General features: G+C 35.7%; 1 protein-coding gene across 1 annotated transcript in view; it reads left to right on the top strand.

The window, feature by feature from the left end:
* Nucleotides 1-24,032, top strand: part of UTRN (utrophin) — a 526,271-nt gene that overhangs the window by 132,832 nt on the left and 369,407 nt on the right. Inside the window, 7 exon segments of the mRNA XM_020972489.2 lie at nucleotides 246-487; nucleotides 647-827; nucleotides 3,559-3,704; nucleotides 6,138-6,350; nucleotides 15,758-15,871; nucleotides 19,770-19,925; nucleotides 21,984-22,154. Coding sequence (XP_020828148.1) covers nucleotides 246-487; nucleotides 647-827; nucleotides 3,559-3,704; nucleotides 6,138-6,350; nucleotides 15,758-15,871; nucleotides 19,770-19,925; nucleotides 21,984-22,154 — 1,223 coding nt within the window.

Below are 24,032 nucleotides of genomic sequence, written 5' to 3'. Positions count from 1 at the left end.
TGTCTTTTTATGACATGAGATTTTTTTTCTTGAAACATTTTACTTTGGTAAGAGGTTTACAAATGTTCTTCAAACAGTCTAACTTACAGTGTTTTTAAAAAAACAAAAACCTATCCATTTATACCATTGGTGTTAAGATCAGCTTTTCACCTTGATTTTCATTTTATCAAAGTTTGTAAAAACATTTTAAGACAAGTTTGATGATGAATTAAGACTATGCTTGCTTGTTTTCTAAATTGTTCTAGAAGGACTTTCTGCTGATGATGTAAAAAATGTCTTGGAGAAGGTCCTATCAGAATGGAAAAATGTGGCATGGAATTTGGAAGATGTTTCAAGAAAAATTCAACTTCAAGATGATATAAATGCATACTTTAAAGATTTGGATGAGCTTGAAAAGGCTATCAAAGAAAAGGAAGAATGGGTGAAAAACTCTCCCTTTTCAGATACTACTCAGCAGTTTGGTCCAGGTCTGAAGGATTCGTGCCAGGTAGGTAGATGACCTCCTTGCCTCATAGATGCATTCTGAAGTCAGTACACGTTTTCACTGAGCTTTTACTTTTACAGTTAATATTGGTGCAAGTCATATTTTTTTGTGTAGGTTCTTTTACCTCTTTTCCCATTATATGTGTATATTTCCATTCCGTAGTGGGAACTAACACATCTGCTTAGTCTTGGCCCTCAAATCGAAATGATGAGTTCCAGCTGTATGGATCTTATGTCTCAGCCTTCTGCTCCAAGCTTCATTCGGAAGAGTCTGGAGAGCTTTATAGATCACTACAAATCTGTGCAACAGAATTTGGAGGAATGTCAGCAACAGTTGGAGAAAGGTAAATCATTTCACATTCTGTCCTTTTTCATTTTTTATCTACAGTTTGCTTTCATGGTTTAGCAGTCTTTGGCCTTGTTCTTATTATTAATCATACTTTAGGGCCTCCTTCCATGTATAAGACAGAATATTTCCTGGAAATCTTCCCCTTCCCCAATTCCCTCAGAATGTGTTTCTTTGTGCTAATATTTGCTGTTGATCTTAATATCTGATTTAGGAATTAGGGTAATTCACTTAATTTTAAGTGAAAATAAAATTATGGTAATGGGTGGTTTTTAAGGAGTTACTTAAGAAATCTTTTATCTTTGTTGGCAAAGAATCTTGGGTTTGATTACATTGCTGAAATAATTACTAGGGAATTTTGATCTTTTGCTCTCATCCACCCGACTCTTTTTGGTAATGATGGAGTGTTTTTTACTAGTGATGTGTTTGTATATCAGCATGAGTCCTCTTTTAGTTTCTTAAAACTTTAAAAGGTAAACAAATATCAGTCCTTGCTATCAAGGAGCTCTCATTCTAATGACTGAGACATGTTACATGCTACGTATAAACGAGTTACATACTGGATAAACTGGAGATAATCAACAGAAGCAAGGTGCTAGAATTGAGTATTGGTAAAGGCTTCTTTTAGAAGGTAGAATTTTAGTTGGAACTTGAAGGAAGCCAGGGAAACCTGGAGGCTTAGATGACTAGTCTGACAAGACTCATTGCCCACAAGAACCTATATGTTTTCTCTATACTTCATTTGGTGTTGAAATTGCTTCAGCGCTGAAAGCCAGTCTGTCTCCTCATGTTGCTCTAGTTCTGTCTCTCTCTTCCTCTCTCTGTCTTTCTCCCAATCCTGGATGGAGCACAGAACCTGAAGTTAGGAAGATCTGAGTTCAAATACGGCCTCAGACACCCAGTAGCTATGTGATCTTGGGCTAGTCACTTAACCTCTGTGAAATGGAGATGATAATAGCTCTTACCTCTCAAGGCTTTTGTGGGGGGAAAATGAGGTAATATTTATAAAACACTTAGCAGTGCCTGGAACATAGTAGGTTCTACAAAAATGGTTGCTATTGTTTATTATTACTAATTTATTGGGTGTCTGGAGTCCTGGAATTGGGTCCTGGTTGATCTGACACTGGAGAGGCCACTGGAGCAATAATGATGCCTTTAACTTTGGGGAGCCTCCGAGAGGTCTTGTACCCAGGATAGCTCTTTTCACTCCATGGTAAGTTTAGGGGCATCTAACTGGCATTAGTGCACTCTTTTCTCACAGTCACCTTCCGACAGAGGGGTATTTGCCATTTCTCCATGTGGCTTTATCCTCCAACAAGAGTAGACTGAGGCTGGTCATGGGGTGTGTGTGTGTGTGTGTGTGTGTGTATTAGATGAAGGAAAGTCAAAAACCCATTCTCAAAGTTTAAAACCCATATAGTGGTTTGCTATACAAAGTTTGCTAATGCCATGCTACTTTTCTGTTGCTTCCAGCTATTGTGGTCGTTTGCTGTGTTAGTCTCCCTTTTGTTGAGTTTGATTTGAATTTTGTTTTCATTGAAAAAAAGTGGATGTATTTATATTTGAGGTATACTAAGAATATCCAGGAATGTTTCTTTAAGACTTCCTTGCATTTCCGCCTTTCTTCCGCCCCCCCAATCACTAATGTTGACTTTTAGGGGATTAATTTTGCTTGGATGGAAGGAATACTTTTGTTGATGAGGTCAAAAATCCATTGAAGTGCACAAGTTGTAGAAAAATATACTCGAGGGGTGATGTACTTCTCCCTAGTTGTTTTCAATACAAACATATAGGCATTTCATAAGCTCTTCCAGCTCTTACAAGTCTTACTTGGCCTGTGTGTTGGCAACATGGTGCTAGTTTGATAATTCCTTTTGCTTGTGGTGATGATGGATCCTGTGATGAAATGAAGGATTTAGTTTGTGTCTGGCAAAGGGATTACCTTTCCTTTCTTGGGGACAAGGTTTTGTAGCTGTAGGCCAGGTTTCTTTGTTCATTGAACTTCAGGGGGTGAGCATGGGATCTGCAGATAGCTCTTTTTTCCTCTGCTCACTCTTGCAAAGTAGACTTTGGGCCTGTGGGAAAGATTCAGTATTTAATTTCTCAACCTGTACTTCCTATTGACTGCTGCTTCTTATGCTTTAAAAGGAAGTTCATCTTTTTAAAATAACGTAATGAAGTGCATGCCTCAGACAATTTTGAGGCTAACATTAGATAGATATCATTATACATTATTCTACATACGTCTCAGAATCGACTAGTAGCAACCAGGAGTAAGGAATTTGAGAATGGTTCATGCTACTTTGTAGGTGACAGTTTGTCCACATGACTGAGATCAGTGACTATTTTGGTAGATATTTATACTTTTTTTGTGTGTGTGCTTTAAAGGTTGTAGCTTTATTATGAAAGGGAGGGAAGAAGAAAGGGAAGTCTTAGGCTACAAGAAAAGAAATCAGTACAAATTTATCATAGTTGAGATCTTTCATAACAATGAATGCAGAAGAGAAAGGTGAATTAATATTGGGTGCCTCAACCATAAGAGTATTGAAATTGTGATGTCAGGCTTAAAGCAGTATGCATTTATTTAATTTACATGCTGTCCTAGTTTTAATTAGAACATTTCACACAGATAGTGAATATCTGCCTAGTCAACACAAAATGATTGACATATGTGAAAGAAAACTGACTTTCTAATATTTGCTTCAATTAATATTTTCTAAAATACACAGATCTGAAGAGCCAACCTGGAGACGACTACTTACAGACATTGAAGACAGTGAAGAATGTGTTAGATGAATCAGAAAATAAGGCTCAGATTTCTCTGAATACCCTGAGTGACCTTTCAAAAGTTGAGAAGGCCCTGCAGGAGAAAATGGTAAGACTGTGTTAGGTCTTGAAAATCTGAGTCAAGTAGCAAATGCAACAGCAGGTGTGGGGTGTTTTGCAGACCTTCCTTAAATTGCTAGATTAATGTTAACCTTTATATGAGTATCTCCAAAGTCCTAGTGTAGCTTAAGCTTTAATAATTTCAGAAGTATAAATTCTGTGCATACTTACAGAAAAGATTGGGAAGTTTACTGATGTGATTTCTTTCACACTTGTCTTGCTTTGTGAATTTCAAATAACACCTTTTACATTTTAATTTAATTTTCTGGGTGATGCTTTCTCAGACTGGTGGTTCAAGGGAGGAGGTCCTCTTGCTAGGCCAACTTCGGTCAACTCACATGTCTCCATTAGATTTTTTCTGCTGTGTGTGCATCAGAAGCTTGTTCTTTGGATGATTTTTAAGGCTGCAATCAATTACAAATATAATCCTTTCAATTACTGAACAGCAGCTAATGACATTTCTTACAAAGTTTAAAATTCTCTTGTGATGTGCGGATGCACGCGTGTGCGCACGCGTGCACACACACACACACACACACACACACACACAGAGCACAGTGAGGCAGCTAGGTGGTGGAGTGGATAGACCAGAGTTTAAATTTGACCTCAGACACTTACTATCTGTGACCCCAGGAAAGTCACTTAACCTTTGCCGGCATAAAACTGGAGAAAAAAATGGCAAACCACTCCAGTATCTTTGCCAAGAAAACACCATGGACATTTAGTCCATGGAGTTATAATGAGTCAGACATGACTGAATAATAACAACAACATGGTATAAGACAGTGGTTATATTGTATTTTAATTTAAAATGCCAATATTTTAAAAACTTAAATATTCTTTCATTTAGTTTTTTAAAAATCAGTTTGCAGTATTTACACTTCTCAAATTTGTGAAGCTTAAAAGTACATGAAGACTCTTGGGATACTCCTCACATCCCACTCACTTTTTCCCCCATTTTTGATTCCAGCCACATCACTCAGTTGCAACTGTCCTCTCTAAGATTGCCAGCGATCTTAAAACTTCTCACTCCAGGGACTTTTTCTTTACTCTAAATTTAATTGTCTTCCTGGTGACCATTTCCTTCTCCCAAGATATGTTTTCCTCCATGATGTCCCTAGAACAGAGACTGAGAACTGAAAGGGACCCAAGAAGTCATCTAGCCCAACCTTTTATGTTACAAATGAATAAACTGAGGTCAAGAAGTTAAGTAACTTGTTTAAAGTCATATGGATGATTAATTGGAAGAACTGGGATTTGAATCCTGGGATTTTGATTCAAAATATGGCCCTCTTTCTCTTGCCCACTGCTGCATTGGCTCCTACCTTGTCATTGTTTTTCTACCAGTATGACTACTCCTTCCTATTTTTTGGATAATTATCTCCCTCCTACCTGTTAAATGTGGTGATTCCCCAAGGCTCGGCCTTTCCTCTCACCTCTCCCCCTTCTGTATAGTGATTTTGTTAGCTTCCACAAATTCTATTATCATCTCCATGCAGATAATTCCCAAATCCATATAACCCACCCTAATTTGTCTCCTGAAGTCTAGTACCATGATGCCTACTGCCTGAAACATAATGAATCGTCTTTTCTACTAGACCAGGGGTGGGGAACCTGTGGCCTTAAGGCCACAGGGGGGCCTCCAGTATTAGACCATGCTGAGGGTTTCACAGTCCTTAATATTGCCATCATTTATAATCAAAGAGTTCTCTCTGAATCCCCTTTCTCTCTTGCTTAGCCAATATGTTCTTTTATCATAACTTATCCATTTACCCTCCCCAACATTCTTGCATTTCTCTCAACCCTCAGAGCCTCTTCTCTGCTTTCCTGGAAAATTTCAGTGTCTTCCTTTTTGGTCTCACTCCTTCTAACTCTTCACCTGTCCACTCTTTTTTTCATACAGCCACCAAATTGATATTCCTAAAACACAGGTTTGACCATGTCGCTCCTCTTTGTGAAAAATATTCAGTGGCTCCCTGTTGCTTTTTAGAGAAAACAAAAACTTAGCTTGGGATTTCAAGCCGTCTATTGCATGCCATTTCCAGTTGAATGCCTTACCAGTGACTCTCCTTCATCACTTTAATGTATTATCTTATAATCAATAGTCTTCTTCAAGGTCCAGCTTTGATGTCTCTTCTTATGCCTGTCGGTTCTCTTTCCCTTTTAAAATTCCTTATCTATGTCCCCTTCAATCGAAGATAATCGTGGGGACTATTATTATTTTTGTCTTTGGATACTTAGCACCTAGCACTGCACTTTGGGCACAGAATTTTGTTTTGGTACTTTTTTTTTCATTAGTGTACCAATTTTTGGTTTTCTTTTTTGACCAAACATCTAGAGAAAACCTGCATTTTTGTTACATATCAATACATGTAGAAACAGAGTGCTACAAATAATCAGAATCTTTTAATTCTCTTCTTAGGCTCTTGCAGAAATAATGGAGGATCAGAAGCCTTCACTGGATAAACTGGCAGAAGAAACAAAGACTCTGGAGCAGTGTTCACCCTATGATATAAAAAATAAATACCAGCAAGAATTTGAGAATGTTCAAGGAAAGTGGAACAGGCTTAAGGCTAGGATCTCCAAAGATATTCATCTGCTACAAGAAATTATTCCACAACTGAGAGTGTTTGAGGTAAATAAAAACTTCGTTAGGCATTTAAGCTCAGTCATATTGTAAAATAGCAATTAAAATGTAGAAAGCTTTTACTTCTCAGTACTTGGCATTAGTTCCTGTCACCATCATAGTTATGTGCTTAAAACTGGATTCACAACTTGCTTGCAAAATATATGTCATATGCTCAGCAAAAAGCGCTGCATTATTCTTTTGCATTCTTGGAAAGATTCTATAGAGAAGGTGAGCTTTGAGATGCTCATTAGAGATTATGAGCAAGACTAAATAAAGGCTGGTTATATTGTGATGAGGGGTTATGTGCAAGAGCTCAAGATCAGCTAAGTAGTGAATGTAGAGAACTAGAACAGTTTAATTTGACTAGAATAAGAGAAGTAGTAGCTTAGTTGAATAGTGAAGGTTTCCATGGTGTTATCAGTATGAGAAGTGAGCAGTCTGTCAAGAAGCATTATGAAATGCCTACATGTGATACAGGCAGGCACTAGGCATTTTTGAAGGTAAAATGAGACAGGTCTCTTGGATGAATTGTGTATGTGCATGACAATTGAGTTAGAAGTCCAAATCTTGGAAAAAAGGGAACCAATGTTGTCATGGAAAGGACAACAATATAATTACATTGATGACTTTAGGAAAGTGAGTTTAAGATACAGGCAGTGAGGCCAGATTATAATTTTGAGAACTTTGTGGGGCATTGGAGACATGAGGAAACTGAACCTTGAGAGATGGAGTGATTTACCCAGAGTCACACGAGGAGTACCAGAGTTGACATTTGAAAACAAGTTCTTGGACTCCTGAATCTGTGTTCTTTTCTCTGTACCATGTTGATCAGGTCTCAGATGATCAGGAAGTAGATGAGACAAGCAGCATGGTTTCAGGAATAATGGGACAGATATGAGAAAGGATAAAATTATCATTATTTAGTGACTAATGGGGTATGTGTAATGCAAAGTCTTGCTGATGGTCATAAGGTGTTTGTATTTGATTCAGTGGGTTCTGGAGGAATAATTAAGTGCTTTCTTCTTGGCTCTGCAAATTTTAAAGTAGAAGGGCAAGGCAAACAATAGTGTGGAAATGAGGTCAGAAATGGATAGGTAGATTTATCAGACAGCCTCAAGTATGGTAGGAAAATGGCAAGACTGCTTTCATAACTAGGATTTGATCCCCAAAGGAATCTGTATAAAAGCAAGGTGAACATTTCGGAGTATTGTGGAAGGGCTTGAGACAGTATTTATCAGAGTGTTGCCTTATTTTAATACTGAAGTGAGAGTACTTGGTGAAATTAAGGGTTGCAGCTGTTTTTAGGTCCAGTGGGAAAACTTGAGAAAGATGAGAAAAGAAATGACCATTAGGTTCAGAAAAGCCTTGGAGATCTTTGAGCTTATACTTTCTTTTGAGAGTCTAAAATGAAAGCCAGATTGCAAGAATATGCCCTAAATGGGATGACATAAACCTTAGTTTTTGGGTGAAATCTCATTTAAAGTGTCATTCCTATAGAGACCAGCTCTGTGCATCTCTTGGCAGTGCTGACCTACTACCTTTGTGTGAAATTTTTCTGTCAAGCATTATGCCATCAGTCGAACTTCTTTTCAGCTTAAAAAACTCATTACTTCTCTTTAGCTTCTAAAACTGCTCATTTGGAACCAAGTATAGCATTATGTGTTTACCTCATTTAAATAACGACATTCATGTTTGTTTCTAAATTTGGGTTCCAACTTGGTCAGTGTTTTCTGATGGTTACCTTTGTTAAAGTTGAGGTCTGGTTAGTTCAAGAAAGAGAAATCTGTAGGGCACTGGATAAATGTAACATACCCAGAGGGCACATTTGAGTGTTAGAGAGATATTCAGTTCAGATCAGCATCATAAGTAATGGTGTTAAAGACAACTCTGCACAAATCTCAAATGAGTATTCGAGAAGTCAGTGATGTTGAGCTAGATCATTGGTGTGGATTGTTTCTAATCTAGTGAATCCAGTAGCCATTCTAAGTAGATAATAATAATAATAATAATAACAACAATAACAATAACAATAATGATAATGGTAATAATAATAATAATAAGTAACATTTACATAGCACTGACTGTGCACCAGTTACTGTGCTAAACTTATAATTATTATCTAATTTGATCCATTTCATAATGACCCTGGAGAAAGTTGCTATTGTCACCCCCATTTTACAGATGAGGAAACTGAGGCAAATGGAGGTTGAGTGACTCAACCAGGGTCACATAGCTAAGAAATGTCTGAGGCTGGATTTGAACTCAGGCCTTCCTGACTCCAGGCGCAGAGTTCTATCCATGGCGCCACTTCAGTGCCAGATACTAGTATTATTTCAGCTTTTTAGAATAACCTTTAGTCAACATGTGATTGGACATTTAGGTCCACTAATCATATTATACATTTACATATTTAGGATGGAGAGGCATAGCCTTTGCCTCCTTGTCCTGAATAACTATATATATTTTTAATGATGTCAGCTTATGTAACTGCTTCTGAATTATAAAATCACACCTTTTCATTTTAAGCAGAGCCTTGTCCTAGATTTTTCTAATGGCGTTGTGTTTCCTCTACTCTCCTTTTTACTTTTAAAAGTTTTGTTCCTATTCTAGTATCTAGTACTTTTCTTTGAATTTTTAAAAAAACTGTCAGTAGAAATCCTGTCTTATTCCACTGTTAACAAATATTCAGTTGTGGATTTGGCTTTTTTATTGACCCTGGATCACCTTTCCCCAAATTACTTAAGGTCTGTTTGGTATTTGAATTGTGTAGTGTAGCATAATTTAGATTTGATACTGTTGTATGGTATTTAATTTCTTAAATGAAGAAACTTAGCCATGAGCATTACCACCATCTAAGCAGGAATCATGTTGAAGAGTCAATAGATTTTTAAGGCCAAATCAATATATCACTTGCTGTTACATGCTTGTATGTACTAGTTTTCATGCATTTTTTAAAGGTAATGAACATGTTTTATTGGAATGCAGGTATGCATTCCAGGTAAGTATGCAGGTAAGTATATTTTAAAGAATTGATGCTGACATAGCATGATGAGAATGTTTACTGTCAGTGACTCTCCTTTGTTCATTTGGACATTTCTTTTCAACACAGTCTTTTTGCAGTCAATGAATACTATAAAACAGTGCAGGAAAAAATAACCATTTCCATCACCACTCTAAGAACTCCTGACTGTAGTTTCACTTGTCAAATCCGCCAACGGCCTGGTTTAGCAATTGGCTGCACAGACCAGAATCAAAAGTTATAGGAATTCCAACAGATGGAGGAGGAGCTAAAGAAATGCCAGGAATTTAGCCTCAAATTATCCCAGGGAGGGAGTCAGTTCAAAATAAATACTACTTTATTTGGACTTCTGAATGAGATTCTGTGTAGATGACAAAAATTGGTTTGACAATGCAATGTTGGATCTCTCTGCTGAATCTTTGAAGGGCTCATTAGAGTTCTCAAAGGGACAAAGAGTACCTACCCCATGAAATCCCTTGTCTGTATTGGCATCATTTATTACCTTAAGTACTGAGCTCCAAGATTTTCCCTATTTTGCCTTTAAAAGGATTTCTTTTGCTCAAATTGCTGTAGGTTTTAGGTATAGTGTTTTTTAAAAAAGATTATTGTTATATTTTGGTTTTATATCATCTGCTATCTGCTATCCACTATAACAAAGATTAAAGAGGAGGGGAAAAAACATAGTTGAACAAAGTCAGTCCACACACTAATCATGGCTAGTGGTTTTGTAGTGTTTCACATCTTTAGTACCCCACCTCTGCAAAGATGGGAGGTAGGTACATTTTTCTCAGTTCTTTTGCCTGACCTTGTTTGTTTGTTTGTTTTTTGTTTCTTTACTATACTTATTTTATTGAAGGTTTTTTCTGATTCTTTTTTTTCACTTTTCATCAGTTTATATAGATTATCTCATGCTTCTCTGAATTTTTTGTATTCATTATTTCTTCTGGTACAATTATATTCCAGCTTATTTATATTGAAGTTTGTTTAGTCATTCTGAGGACGTTGTTTAAAAAAAAGGGCCCAAGTCCCTTTTTCATAAACAAGATCAATGGGTCTACTAGCTCAAAAAAGTTTAGAAACTATTATATAGGATCAGTGATGTCTTTTTAGAACTTTGACTTTTTTTTATTTGCTAACCTAGCATACCTCACTGCTACCTCCATAAGAAAAGTTCCTTTTTGAATTTATTTATTTTTAAATTAAATTGTATGTATTTTTCAATTAACAAAGATTTAGTTTCTTTCCCCTCTCCCACTTCCATGGTGGAGTGGGGGTGGTTTGGAAGAACAAAACTGTTGTAGAAATTGTTCATAGTAAAGCAAAAGAAATGTCCATGTTGGCCACGTGCAGTAATTATACGGCTTCAGTGTGCAATCTGATACTCTCACCTCTATAGTAGGATGTAGGTAGCATTCTTCGTTATTGGTACTCTGGATTCATGATTGATCTATCAGAGATCTTTAGTCCTTAAACGTTTTTTTGCCTTTACAATGTTGTCATATAGATTGTTTTCCTGATTCTTCTCATTTTACTGTGTCTCAGTACATGCAGGTCTTCCTAGGTTCTCTGAAACTGTCTTTTTCATGATTTCTTTAAATACAATGTATTCTTATCACATTCATATCCCATAATATGTTTACCTAATATCCAGTTGAGGGCCACTCCTGTAGTTTCTAGTTTTTCCTCTATCCTTAGTTCTGAAAGGTAGTTTTATCTTTGTTTCTCTAGCATAAATTTGTGACTTAAGTCCATTTGGTTCTGAGTATATGTTAATTTAAAACAGCATTAGTAATGACAGCTCTAGACATTAATTACCTAGAGGCAGTTAGGTTGTGTAGAAGATAGACCATTGGGCTGGGGAGGTCAGGAAAACCTGAATTGAAATTGAGCAGCAACCACTTATTAGCTGTGTGACCCTGGGCAAATCCTGTAATCTTTGTCTGCCTCAGTTTCCTCAGCTGTTAAATAGGAATAGCTTGTTGAGATATTTGTAAAGTGCTTAGCAAGTCCCGACACATAGTAGGCACTTAAAAAATCCTTCCTTCAGGCCTTTCCTTTTTTCCTTATAGAATTTCTTATGAAACTGTGATCTAAGTCATTTTCAACACTAAATTATTTCTTTTTTGCAGTAATTTAATACTCTTTTTTTTTGGAGAGGATTAAAATATAATTGAAGTAGTAAATGGAAGAAGTAAAATGCTGTCAGGTGGCCACGATGGTGGTTTCTATTTACATGAGTATTAAAAAAAAATTTAAAAATCACACAACATTTACTTGGTCCTTTTCATGTTCCCTGCTCAATTCCTTTGTCCTAGAAAGTTACTCAGATTTACCTTAATTTTGAATTCCCTTTTAAAGGATTGACCAGCAGCAGGCTAAAAGAGATACCGGCTTTTACTTCTGGGTTAACTAAAGAACAGATATGCTAGGGAACAGTAGAAAGTTTAAAAATACCAGTTCTATGTGATTCTAGAGGAGTAAACCTTTCTGTTCTTCAGGTTTATAGACAGGTTGTTGGGGAGCATGAGGAAATATAAAAATCTTCATGATATTATTTCTGGCTATGCCTTAACTGTGACTGAGGCTCTTGAGGCTCTACCTGCTGAAGCCAGAAACAAAGAAAAACCTCACAACTCAGAGCATTGTTTTCATTTTAAGATGGGAGCCTGTGAGAAAGACCATCTATTTATGTGACCAGAAAAAAGATTTGCTGTTGGTTCAATTTAGCCAAATATCTGCATAACATTTTCTCTTCTATATAGATATGTAAGCATTATTAAAGGGGGAAAAAAGAGTACTGTTAGTGGGTTTCCATATTCAGGAACAGCAGTGCTGAATGGACACTGACTTTGGACACAGCTTCAAACCAGGCTCATTTTTCCAGTAACATGTCACAGGTCTCTCTCCTAGTCTCACTTGTTTGCTGTTGTAAATAATGAGTTGAATGAAGACAAAGAATCCTTTTAAAATATGCAAACGATACCAAACTGGGAAGAAAGAAAGGAATTAGGATCTAAAATGAGCTTGACCACTTGTAATGCTAAGCCAAAACCAGCAAGATGAAAATCATAATCATTTTCACTAAATCAGTTGTATGACTAAAGGATGAGAAGAGTCGTTCTCATATCAGGAATCTGTGACTTTAAAAAAAATAAGGGGAAGAGGGGAAGGTCCTTGCCTTCAGGCTTAGTAGGAGCGTGTATTTTTAAGGAGATAGTAAACAAGCTAATGCTGGTTTGATTTGTATAAATATTATTTCTATATCCTAAGGAATAATAGTTCCAACGTTCTTTTTTCCTGGCAGGCTGGAATATCGGGTTAATTTTTTTGGCATCACATTTTAAGAGGGCTAGTGACAAAAATGAAGTATGTAATCCAATTTATTAATGCCTATATAAAAAAAATACCTCAAATCACTTATTGTTATAGAAGTGCAAATTAAAGTTGAGTAGAACCAGAGTAACAATTTATACAATAACATCAACCTTAAAATAAAGACAAACAACTTCAAAAGACTTAAGAACTCTGATTAATACTATGACCAATCATTATAATATTTATAGCAGAAATTAAATTAAAATTCAAAATGCTTTGGAAACCTACTATACACTGTACATTTCCTGACAGAGAAGTAATGCATTCCAGATGTTAAGTTGAGAGAGATATTTTTTTAGATATGACTATTGCAGGGATTTGTTTTTCTTGACTCCATATTTGTTACATGGTCTTTATTTTTCTTTTTTTTTCCTGTGTTGGAGACAGTTTGTGGCGGGAGAAAATAAATTTTTGTTAATTGAAAACAACGTAAAAAAATCCAGAAATTAACCATGATTGTGAACAACTTGGAAATCATATCATATGAAGAATAGTGGAAGGAATTGGGAACAGTTAGATTTGAGAAGAGAAGCCCGAGGAATTCATAATTGTTCTTGAAAGGGCTTTTCTCTAGAGATATTTATAAACTCCTTTTCTTTTACATTCCCCAAATCATAAATTGCATGAGTATATGAACAAACAGTTCTCATGGGAAGAGTCCTCAACTCATCTATAGCCATATAAAAAAAAAAACAAACCTCCAAATCACTACTAATTAGAAAAATGCAAATTAAAGCAATGTTGAGATTTTATCTTATAATCATCAAAGTAACAAATATGACAAAAAAGGAAATGATAAATGACAGTGGGACTGTGGGAAAACAGGCACACTGATGCATCTGTGAGTGGGTACAACCATTCTGGAAAACAATTTAGAATTATACACAAAAGTTACTAAGTGGTTTGTGCCCTTTGACTCAGCTATGCAGCTATTAGACTTATAACCAAAAGAGAAGGAAAAAAAGAGGAAACGTTCCTTTATGTACAAGAATATTTAAAACTGCCATTTTTAGGTCAAAAAAGCTAGAAACTAAAAATTGAGGAATGATAACATGAGTTTTTTGTGCCATATGAATGTGATGGATTATTGTTATGTTGTAAGAAATGAGGAAACAGATGGTTTTAAAAAGACAAGGAAAGGTTTCATGTACTAATGTGAATCAAGTGAAATGAACAGAACCAGAAAAAAAATTTGTATCATAATATCAGTATTTTAAAGATGGGCAATTTTGTAGACTTTTGTAAACTGATGAAGAATGAAATGAGCAGAGCCAGGAGAATAATTTATATAGCAACACTATAAAAAACAAACAATTTTGAAAGCTCTAAGAACTGTGATCAATATAATAACCATTCATTATTTCAGATGATCAGTGATGAAATGTGCTATCCATTACAGAAAGATGATGGATTCAAGGTGTGGTATTAGACATATATATTTTGTATATGACCATTGAGGGAATTTGTTTTACTTGACTATGCATATTTGTTACAAGAAATTTGTTTTTCTCTTCTTCTTCTTCTTCTTTTTTTTTTGTAATGTTGAGGGTAGGAGAGAAAATAGATTTTTCTTAAAATGTAGAGTTTAGGGGTTCTGTGGATGTGAAATACTGCATTCATTTTCACATGAGGTCATTCTATTATTCGTTTTACTTAACTGTTTTACTTTGTTACAAGATGCCTCATAAAATGGTAATAATGCGTAAATGTATATAATGTAAAAATAATACATCAGTAGTGCTCAAAACATGTGTGTGTGTGTGTGTGTGTGTGTGTGTGTGTGTGTGTGTATATATATATTAATGAGCAGAAATTAAGGAAATACATTACAGATCAGTGTAAGGAAAATATTTCTAAGCATTAGATTTGTCCAACAATGGAATGAGCTATATTGTGACATATTAAACTACCTGTCATTGGAAATATTTGAGTAAAAACTTTATGATCATATATCAGGGATGGTATGGAAAGGATTTATGGTATTGTAGTAGAGGTTGGGCTAATCTCTTCCAGGGTCTTCCTTCTTTGTCTTTGTGTGTGGCTGGCTGTGTGTTTTAAATTCATTATTCTTCCACAACCAAAAAACATTCTGTTTAAGTTGTTGACCCTGCATATTTAAATTCTGGGAGCATCTTCTGGAAGAGAGTCTGGGGTTATGGTTGTTAAAGATGCTGGGAATTGAAATACCAAAATTTAAATTAAAATTCAAAATGTCGTGACATTATCGGTTTGACTGGTTTATTTTCTGAGAGAAACTGTCTCCTTTGGGAGCATCTTAGAGTATTTACTAACTTTAAATTTATGCTGCATATATATTGATATGTACTTGTTTTCTTCCCCATCAGAATGTAGGCTCCTTGGGAGATGGGATTGTTTCTGTCCTTGTTTTTGTATCCCAAGTGTTTGATACTTCTTAAATATTTGTTAATTGCTTGATTTATTAATAAATTGATGCTTTTTTTTTTTTGGTAATCTGAGAGTTGCTTATTCAATGCCATTCTTCTACCAACAACCAAAAAAAGGTGCCAAACAGTATTTATTTATTATTTATTCCAGCCCTTGGTAGACAGTTTGTGGAAAGGTAAAGATATCTCAATAATAATTTGACTCAAATTAAATATCAGAATAAAAACTTTAGCTGACATTAACCAAGGATATATTTTTTTAAATTGAGACTTTCCTAGGTATTATAAGTACCTAGGTACTTACATTTATAATGTAAGTTTTTAATAATGTAGCTTTTAATTTTACTAATGCATATTCAGCTGGTAGTAGTTTGTAACTTGGGGAATAAAATATGTTATTTCTGTGGAGTATTTATTTGGACATGAGAAGTGCTTGTTCGTGAATGGAGAAAATTGTTTTGTGAAGGATAATTTATAAAAGGAAGCAAGAAAAGATGGAAGTGATACTATTAAAGTTTTCTGAAGTTGCTCTGTTCAATAGCAGTTGGTCTGGGGATGTAGGACTTTATTTGCCACTGATGGATATCCTCTTTTCATTACTGTGTTCAATTTAGGCTGATTCTAAAGTCATTGAGAAGTGGGTGGATGGTGTGAAAGACTTCTTAATGACAGAGCAGGCCGTCCAAGGAGATGCTGAAGGGCTTCAAAGGCAGCTCGACCAATGCAATGTGAGTTTTGTTGATCTTACAAGCCTAGTATAATAAATGATAACATTATGCTTTATCTTCCCTTATTATTTGCTTCTACTATCAAAACTCGAGATGTATAAGGTGATGAGCTGTAGGTAAAGTATTTTTCCTTGTGAAAGTATTTTGACTTTACAATTCAAAATAGACTTGAACGATTTTCATATTTTCATTTTAATCATAATATTTCTGTTGAGAGACGGCCTGGCATTTTGGATGGAGAATTACGTTTCAAATCAGGATTACCTGGTTTCAAGTTGTCTCCATGAGCCGTACTGTCTTTGTGACTGCATGTCATTTACCCCTCAGTATTTCAGACAACTCTCTTAAAAATATAAATTGCAGATTTGTGTCATTAAGAGGGCATTTGCAAACCAGTTATTCTCCATCCTGATGAAATTATGAATTCAAGTCCCCTTTATCAGGCAGAAAGAATATTGCATTGAAAGCATCTGCACAGATATACTTAAATTTTGTTTCAGCTTTTGTGACTAAGATAACAGTTTATAAGGATTATAGTTTTAAAGGAATTTATACACTACCCTTTGCTACCCTTTCATATTATAGATTAGGTAGCTCGGTGGCTTGTTAGATAGACTTGGAATGCTAGACTTAGAGTGGGGAAGATTGGAGGTTGAATCTTGCCTCATTTATCAGCTTTGTGATTCTGGCAAACCAGTTATATTTTCCTTAGTTTTCACATCTGTAAAGTGGGGATGACAATAGCACCTACTTCACTGGCTTGTCACGATGACAACATTATAATTATAATTACAAGATAACTTTGCAAACTGTAAAGATGTTAGCTTTTATCTTAATAAATTTTTTTCTTTTAAGGAATATTTTTAGTACATTAATGAGACTTTTTTGTATGAGTTATGTTCATTTTATCTTTTAAGAGCAACACGTAAATGTGAACATTTTCTTAAATTGCTGTATTTATTGTTTCCAGAAAATGTAAATCTTAGTGCTTAGTAAGGGAGGATTATTCACATCCCATTTAGATAGCTATACATACTGAAGCACTCAGGCAAAATAAATTACTTGAAGGTTAATAGCAAGTCAGTTGCTGGGAATCCTCATGCATGGCCCTTGCTCATCAAGCCTTCAGAGTTATAAAAGTAATAGCAGTCGTTGTTAGCACAGTAACTTACCTCTGTGTCTCTGTGTCTGCCATCCATCAACTTACTGATGGTGTTCATATTCACGAGAGATAACGCCATGGGAGAGCTACCGACCTCAGAGTCAGGCAGAACTGGGTTCACGTAGAGTCTCTGACACAGGGTTAACTTTGTGGCCCTGCCCAAGCAAAGCCCCATCAGTGCCCCAGACTATCTATTGTGGGGAAGGTGCCAGTCTGCACTGCTAGATATAGTTCTTCACCAGAAACTCCTTACACAACTAAAATCACAAGTCTCATTTAAAAAAAATGTTTACATGTAAAGAGAGAGAGAGAGACACATGGGTTAGATAAGAATGTGAGATAGAAGACTCCCTTCTGCCTCCTGGTTTCTCTGGCTTCCCTCAAGTCCCGTCTGAAATCCGACGTTCTATCAGAAGCGTTTCCCTTTTGTTGTTCTTCCATCAAGTATGACTCTTTATGACCTTATTTGGAGTTTTCTGGGCAGAGGTACTACAGTGGTTTGTCATTTCCTTCTCCAGCTCATTTGTGGATGAGGAAACTGAGGCAAACACAGTGAAGTGACTTGCCTAAGGTCACACACCTAGTCGACATCTGAGGTCAGATTTGAACTCTGGTTTTCCTGACTTTAGGCCAGTGCTCTGTCCTGTAGCACCTAGCTGCCCAAGCCTTTCCCAATTGCCCTTTGATTCCAGTTCCTTCCCACTGTTGATCACATGCATTTTATCCTGTATATGTCTTATTTGTACATTGTTGCTTTCATGTTGTGTCCCACATTAGACTGAGTTTTTTAATGGATTTTTAAAAAAAAAATTTTGGTGAGGCAATCAGGGTTAAGTGACTTGCCCAGGGTCGCACAGCTAGTAAGTGTCAAGTGTCTGAGGTCGAATTTGAACTCGGGTCCTCCTGACTCCAAGGCCAGAGCTCTATCCACTGCACCACCTAGCTGCCCCTAGACTGAGCTTTTTAGAGCAGAGACTTTCTTTTCCTTTTTTTGTATTCCCAGCACTTAAGCACAATGCCTGAAATATTGCAGGTGCTTACTATGTATTGAAAGACTAAGCAGGCAGCTAGGTGGGCCAGTGGGTAGAGCCCTGGCCATGGAATCAGGACCTGAGTTCAAATGTGGCCTCAGACATTTACTAGCTTTGTGACCCTGGCCAAGTCAATTAACCCCAGTTGCCTCCCCCACCCCCTACACCTCCCAAAAAATGAATGAAAGACTAACCTTTGAAACAGGACAACCTTGCTTCAAGTTCCATCTTGACTGCAAACTGTCTGCTCCTGGGACAAGTCTCTTAACCTCTAAGTGTTCTAGGCAGCTCTTAGGACAATATTGTGCAGGTAGCTTGATGATCTATACTTTTGGAGGGAGTTTCCACATGAGGAATTCTTCATACCCAGGAAATCGTTTGTCCATCCCACTGTTCCCCCCAGTAATGTATAATTTTACCTGTCTTTATGAGGAGTATGGCTGATTATAGAAGTTCATGGAACTTTAAAGTTAGATGAAAGTTCAGTTGGTAATTATTCCAAGCTGTATATGACAGATATGCCAAAGAAGTAATTATACAGCAGCTTCTATTTCAGGCCCGTTGAGAGGGGACCCACTATTTCCTAATGCATCTGGTTGTTCTTTTAGACTGTTCTGATTATGATGATCTTCCTAATATCAAGCCTAAATTTGCTACTTTGCAGTTTTAACCCATTTGACCTAGTTCTGACTTCTGGTGCTAAAAGAGTATGGTGTCTAATCTCTCTTCTACATAACAACCATTCAGATACTTGTTGATAATTATCATGTGTCACGTGGGTTTTAATGATAATAACAACAACAATGATGATGATGATTATACCTAGTATTTATATCATGATTTAAAGGTTTTCAAAGTACTTTACCTATATGGTCTCATGTGATCCTCACCACAACCCTATGAAATAGGTGCTATCGTTATTATCATCCCCATCTTATAGATAAGGAAATCAAGAGAAGTTAAGTGATTTGCTAAGAGTCATCCATCTAGTGTCTAAGGTAGGATTTGAACTCACATCTCCCTAATTACAAATTCAGTATTTTATGCAATAAAAAAATCTAGCTACCACCCAGTGTTCTCTTCTTCAGGATAACCATCTCCTTCCTTTAGCTGATCTTCTTATGAAATTTATTCAGGGCGCTTTATTATTCTGGTTTCTCTGCTCTCGATATCCTCTAATCTTTCCTGACTATGTTGGTAAGAACTGAACACTATATTTCATGTGAGGTTTGACTAGGTGGGGCAGAACACAGAGGAGCTATCACCTCCTTCTTTTTAAAAAGCTGTGTTTCTTTTAATGCAGTCCATGATTGAGATTATCTCATTTAACCCCTTCATTTTATATATGGACAAACTAGGTCCCAGAAAAGCAAAGTGATTTGTCTAACGTTATATCACCAATAAGTCCATAGTCCGAGAAGACAAGAGTTTGCTTGACTCCTATTCCAGTATTCTTTCTACCAGAAGCCTATAGTTTTTTTAAGATTGTTATAAACTTTGCTGTGAATTGAAATAATCATGCCTGCAAAATGAGGAATAAAATCTTACAGAGCACTCTTAATATTTAAAAAAGTAGAAACAAATGAATTGACGTAAAATAAAAAGACCAGCCTCTTTGTACTCTGTGTCCCCTTCCAAGTTTTCATAGATGTTTCTTTACTTTTGTCTTTATTTTCATAACCAAGTGTTTTTATTTTGTGTATAGATATTTGTCAATGAAATGGAAACAATTGATTCATCCCTCAAAGAAATGAAGGACATAGAGTCGGCTCTGAGAAGCCATCCAGTTGCTGGAATTAAAACTTGGGTGCAGGCATTGCTTGTGGGCTATCAGACACAGTGGGAGAAACTCAGCAAGCAAGTGAGTTTTGTAATAATTGTCTGTGTATTGTTTACTTAGCAATTGACAGAACTTTAGCATGCTTCATTGTTTTTAACATTTTTAATTTTTTCAATCAATAAGCATTTATTATCTCTTCTTCTTTCCTCTTCCCTACCCCTCCACTGGAAAAAAAAAATCAAACCCTTTCCCCTTTCCTCTCCTTCTTACTTTTTGTCAAAATTTACCTTTAGATTCTTGGCTTTTTCTTCTTTCAGATGAATTTTGTTATTTTTTCTATTTCTTTAAAGTAACCCTAGGTAGTTTGAGTGATATGACACTGCATAAATAAATTAATTTAGGTAGTATTGTTATAGTTTATTGGCCCACCCTGATGATAAGCAATTAATATCTTACAAAATATCTTTTTTATTACAAAGTAAAGAGTAGTAAAGAGCATTTTATGATTGTAGTCATAATTCCTGTGTATCTAAGAATACTAGATGCTTTTATAGATTTTGTAGTTAACTTTGAATGGATAATTTGTTCTGTCTCTTCTACCTTTTTTTCATAATACAATGAAAGTTTGATTGTTATTTGAGGTTTCACTTTCTCTTATGGTTGCCTTTATAGAGATGATTCTCAAATCTGTGTACCCAGTTTCACCTACTACTTTTCATATCTACTTTGATGTTTTGTTGATACCTCAAACTCACAAGGTCTCATATTCATTATCTTTCCTATTACATCTACCCCTTATTTTATGTTATTTTTTTCAGTTGATGACAACACCATTCTAGTTATAAGTGCTCAAATCTTCAGTCATCTTTTATTCATCCATTTCCCTTATTCTCTATTCTCACATGTAGTCATTTGTAAAAACCTAGGAATCTGCCTCTTGAAAAATAAAAACAAAAACCAAACACTTTCCCCTCCTTTCCACTTCTACTTTTGTTATTTTAGTTTAGACCTTTATTACTTTTTATCCTGGACTATTATAATATGCTTCTAAACTAATCTTTCCTCAAGTTGTTCCCCTTCATAATGTGTGAACATGTGCCGAAGTAACCTTTGCAATGAACAAATCTCATCATATATAAGTCTGCTTAAAAAAAATCAATGTTTTTTACTCATTCTATACCCCAACAAATCAGGAAAACACATGAACAATTTCTCTTTACCTTTTGAAGACCACTTTCATTTTTGGGGGGGGAGGTGGAGTCGGGGCAATTGGGGTTAAGTGACTTGTCCAGGGTCACATAGCTAGTGTCTGATGCCAGATTTGAACTTGGGTCCTCCTGACTCCAGGGCTGGTTGCTATAGCCACTTCATCATCTAGCTCTGTAAATTTTTCCCCGATTCTACCAGTTAAGAATTCTTCCATCTTTGTTCCTCTCTGGCCCCTCAATTTCTTCTTTGTTATGTACTTAATCATTTTGCAAATTGTAATATAATTAATTTTTTCTTATCATCCCAGCACCTAGGGCAGAATAAGTACATAATACATATTTGTTTCATTGAGGTGAATTCTTACTACCTCATGTTTTCCACAGGACTTAGGACAAAGCGAGGCATTCATTCATGTATTTGTTGCTTAATTTTATACTATTTAAATTGTTGCTGGGGAAGGAGAGAGAAACTGGGATAAATAAGAATTTAGATAGATTTCATTTTGTTCTTTTCCCTTCCTGCACCAAACATTCTAGCAATTCCCTGCATAAAAAATACAATTAAAAAAATCGATAATACATACTTGAACATCCCATCTAAGTCATACCCAATCATGAAAAAAATGCTAGGAGGAGAAAGATTGTTCATGTTATCCCTACTTTTCCCCCTACTGTCTTCAGGATATTTTTGACTTCCTAATAATTTACTACAGTATTAAAGTTGCCAACTGCCAACACTGGATTTTTATCACTAGCCTCTGTCCTTTGGGAATATAATGCTTAGCATCGTATTCTTGATGAAATTATACCTTTCCTTGCTACAAAATTGTGGATAGTCTATGCATTTTTTGTAGTGTGATTTTTAAAGCAAAGTTTCAAATTAATTAAAAAAAAATCAAAAAAAATTTTTTTGGTAACAACTTTTCCCTAGATTGCCATTCAAAAGAACAAGTTATCTGAAAGTCAGGAAAAAGCTATGAATCTGAAGAAGGACTTGGCAGAGATGCAGGAATGGATGACTCAGGCTGAAGAAGAGTATTTGGAAAAGGATTTTGAATATAAATCACCAGAAGAACTACAGAGTGCTGTTGAAGGAATGAAGGTAGGAAATTAATCATATAAAAATTGGATTTAGGCCATTTACTTCAGTTTTTGGATGAGAATAATTTGTTTCCAGGAACAAGAATGTTTGTCTTCTAGAAGCCAGCTCTGGCCTCGTGGCTCATGGTCCTTTCTTCTTTACTTTATATGTGAAACAACTTGCTTTTTTTGGGGGGGCGGTGTTTGTTTGTTTTCTTTTTTTAAATGCTTGGCCCACTCCAATTGCTAGCCAGTCCAACTGATCCCTCTCTTTCACTTAGTAAGGCAACAGAACCCTTTACCACTACTTTGATATCCAGTCAGCCCAAAGTATTTATTTCCCTCAAGTTTGTACTATGTACATTGTTCAGTGCACTTAAAAAAAAATACTCTGGGCATGGGGCCCAGCTTTCAAGTATTGCTTCAGTTGTCCTTGAGTGTTTGAGCTGACACAGAAACTATTACTTTAAAGGGCATTTTGATGCACTTGAGAACAAGTAGTGACTCTTTTTAGCCAAAATTTAATCTGCTTGAATGTGCAAGGTGAAGCAAACATCAGTCCAGTACCTTTGCTGAAAATAGCATTGTATGTGGAATTAGTTTTGTTGCTTAGAGTCTTAGTGTTTCTGTTGGAACAAGTGCTTATTGATATAAGTGCCCTTGGGAAGCAGTTACTGTTTATAAAAGGCATGTGAGGAATTTTGAATCACCAAGAATACTGAAGTTAGCCTAAAATTTTAAGAAGAGTCTTACTTGCTATTCTTCCATTGGGTGACTGGCATTGCACTGATACCATTTAATTGAGATTAATTGACTGGATAAGGGAATATCATTTAATTTCTTGTTCATTTATATTCTACATATATTCTAGTGGTCACATTTAATTCTTCTCAGACAAACTGGGAAAGTATAATATAGAGAAATTATAGAAATTTAAAAATAGATATAATTTTAGAATACTGAGATGTCATGAGGTACTGTACTTTCTTTTCCAGAATAGGGGAAGAATTTTGGGTAGAGAGATTAAAAAAAAAAGCTGTAAAAGCTTTTAATTCTAGTGTTAGTTCTTTATTGTATGCCTTTTATGGTTTTATGAGAAATGTTAGAAGTTCTTATAATGTACCATCAACCTATATTCAAATGTAAATAGAAAGAAGGAAATGATAAACCAGGTATAATAATTTGGGGGATTATCTGATATTTTGTATCATCCCTAGTTGATCTGTCCCATTAATGAGAAAATTTTGTGTGAAGGCCTTGTGGTCATTTAAGATTAATTAAATTTTGGTTCTTCTACCTTAAGTTGCAGCATGGTCCAGTGGAAAGTTAGAAGATGTGGGTGAAGACCTGGCTCTGGCTCATACCTTGTGACCTTTGGGACCTTGAACAAGTCCTTTCAACTCCCTTAGCTTCACTTTCCTTATATGTCAAACGATGGGGTTGGACTAAATGAACTCTAAGATGATTCTGGCAGAATATGACTTAGGTGTTCAGCACTTCTGCCGATAGTTTTACTGTTATCCTTAGGGGACTAACTGATTGAATCATACTTAGTTCTTGTAAAGAAAATTGTACATTGTCTCTACTTCGTTAAAAATTTATTATTTAAACTATTTTAGGGGGTGTTTTTGAAATGTAAAAGTCCATTGAATGAGGAAAAATATTATGTTAACAACTCCTGAAGTCGCCTGTATTATGCTACTATAGTATTAAGTCGAATATATACAGTTGTTGTACAGAATTGTACTTATTATTTGGATACATAATGAGATTTGTATTTGCTCATGCCTGCAGTAGCACATACCCTTTGAATACCAGATTTAACAATCCTTTATTTACTGTTTTATTTTTGTGTAAAAAAAAGCCTTGAAATCTAGTCAGTTATAACAGATTTAGATAT

The sequence above is a fragment of the Phascolarctos cinereus genome, unplaced genomic scaffold, assembly GCF_003287225.1.
Source record: "Phascolarctos cinereus isolate Bilbo 61053 unplaced genomic scaffold, phaCin_HiC Scaffold_5;HRSCAF=322, whole genome shotgun sequence".
Lineage (NCBI taxonomy): Eukaryota > Metazoa > Chordata > Mammalia > Diprotodontia > Phascolarctidae > Phascolarctos > Phascolarctos cinereus.
This window is presented reverse-complemented; position numbering and strand designations above follow the sequence as displayed.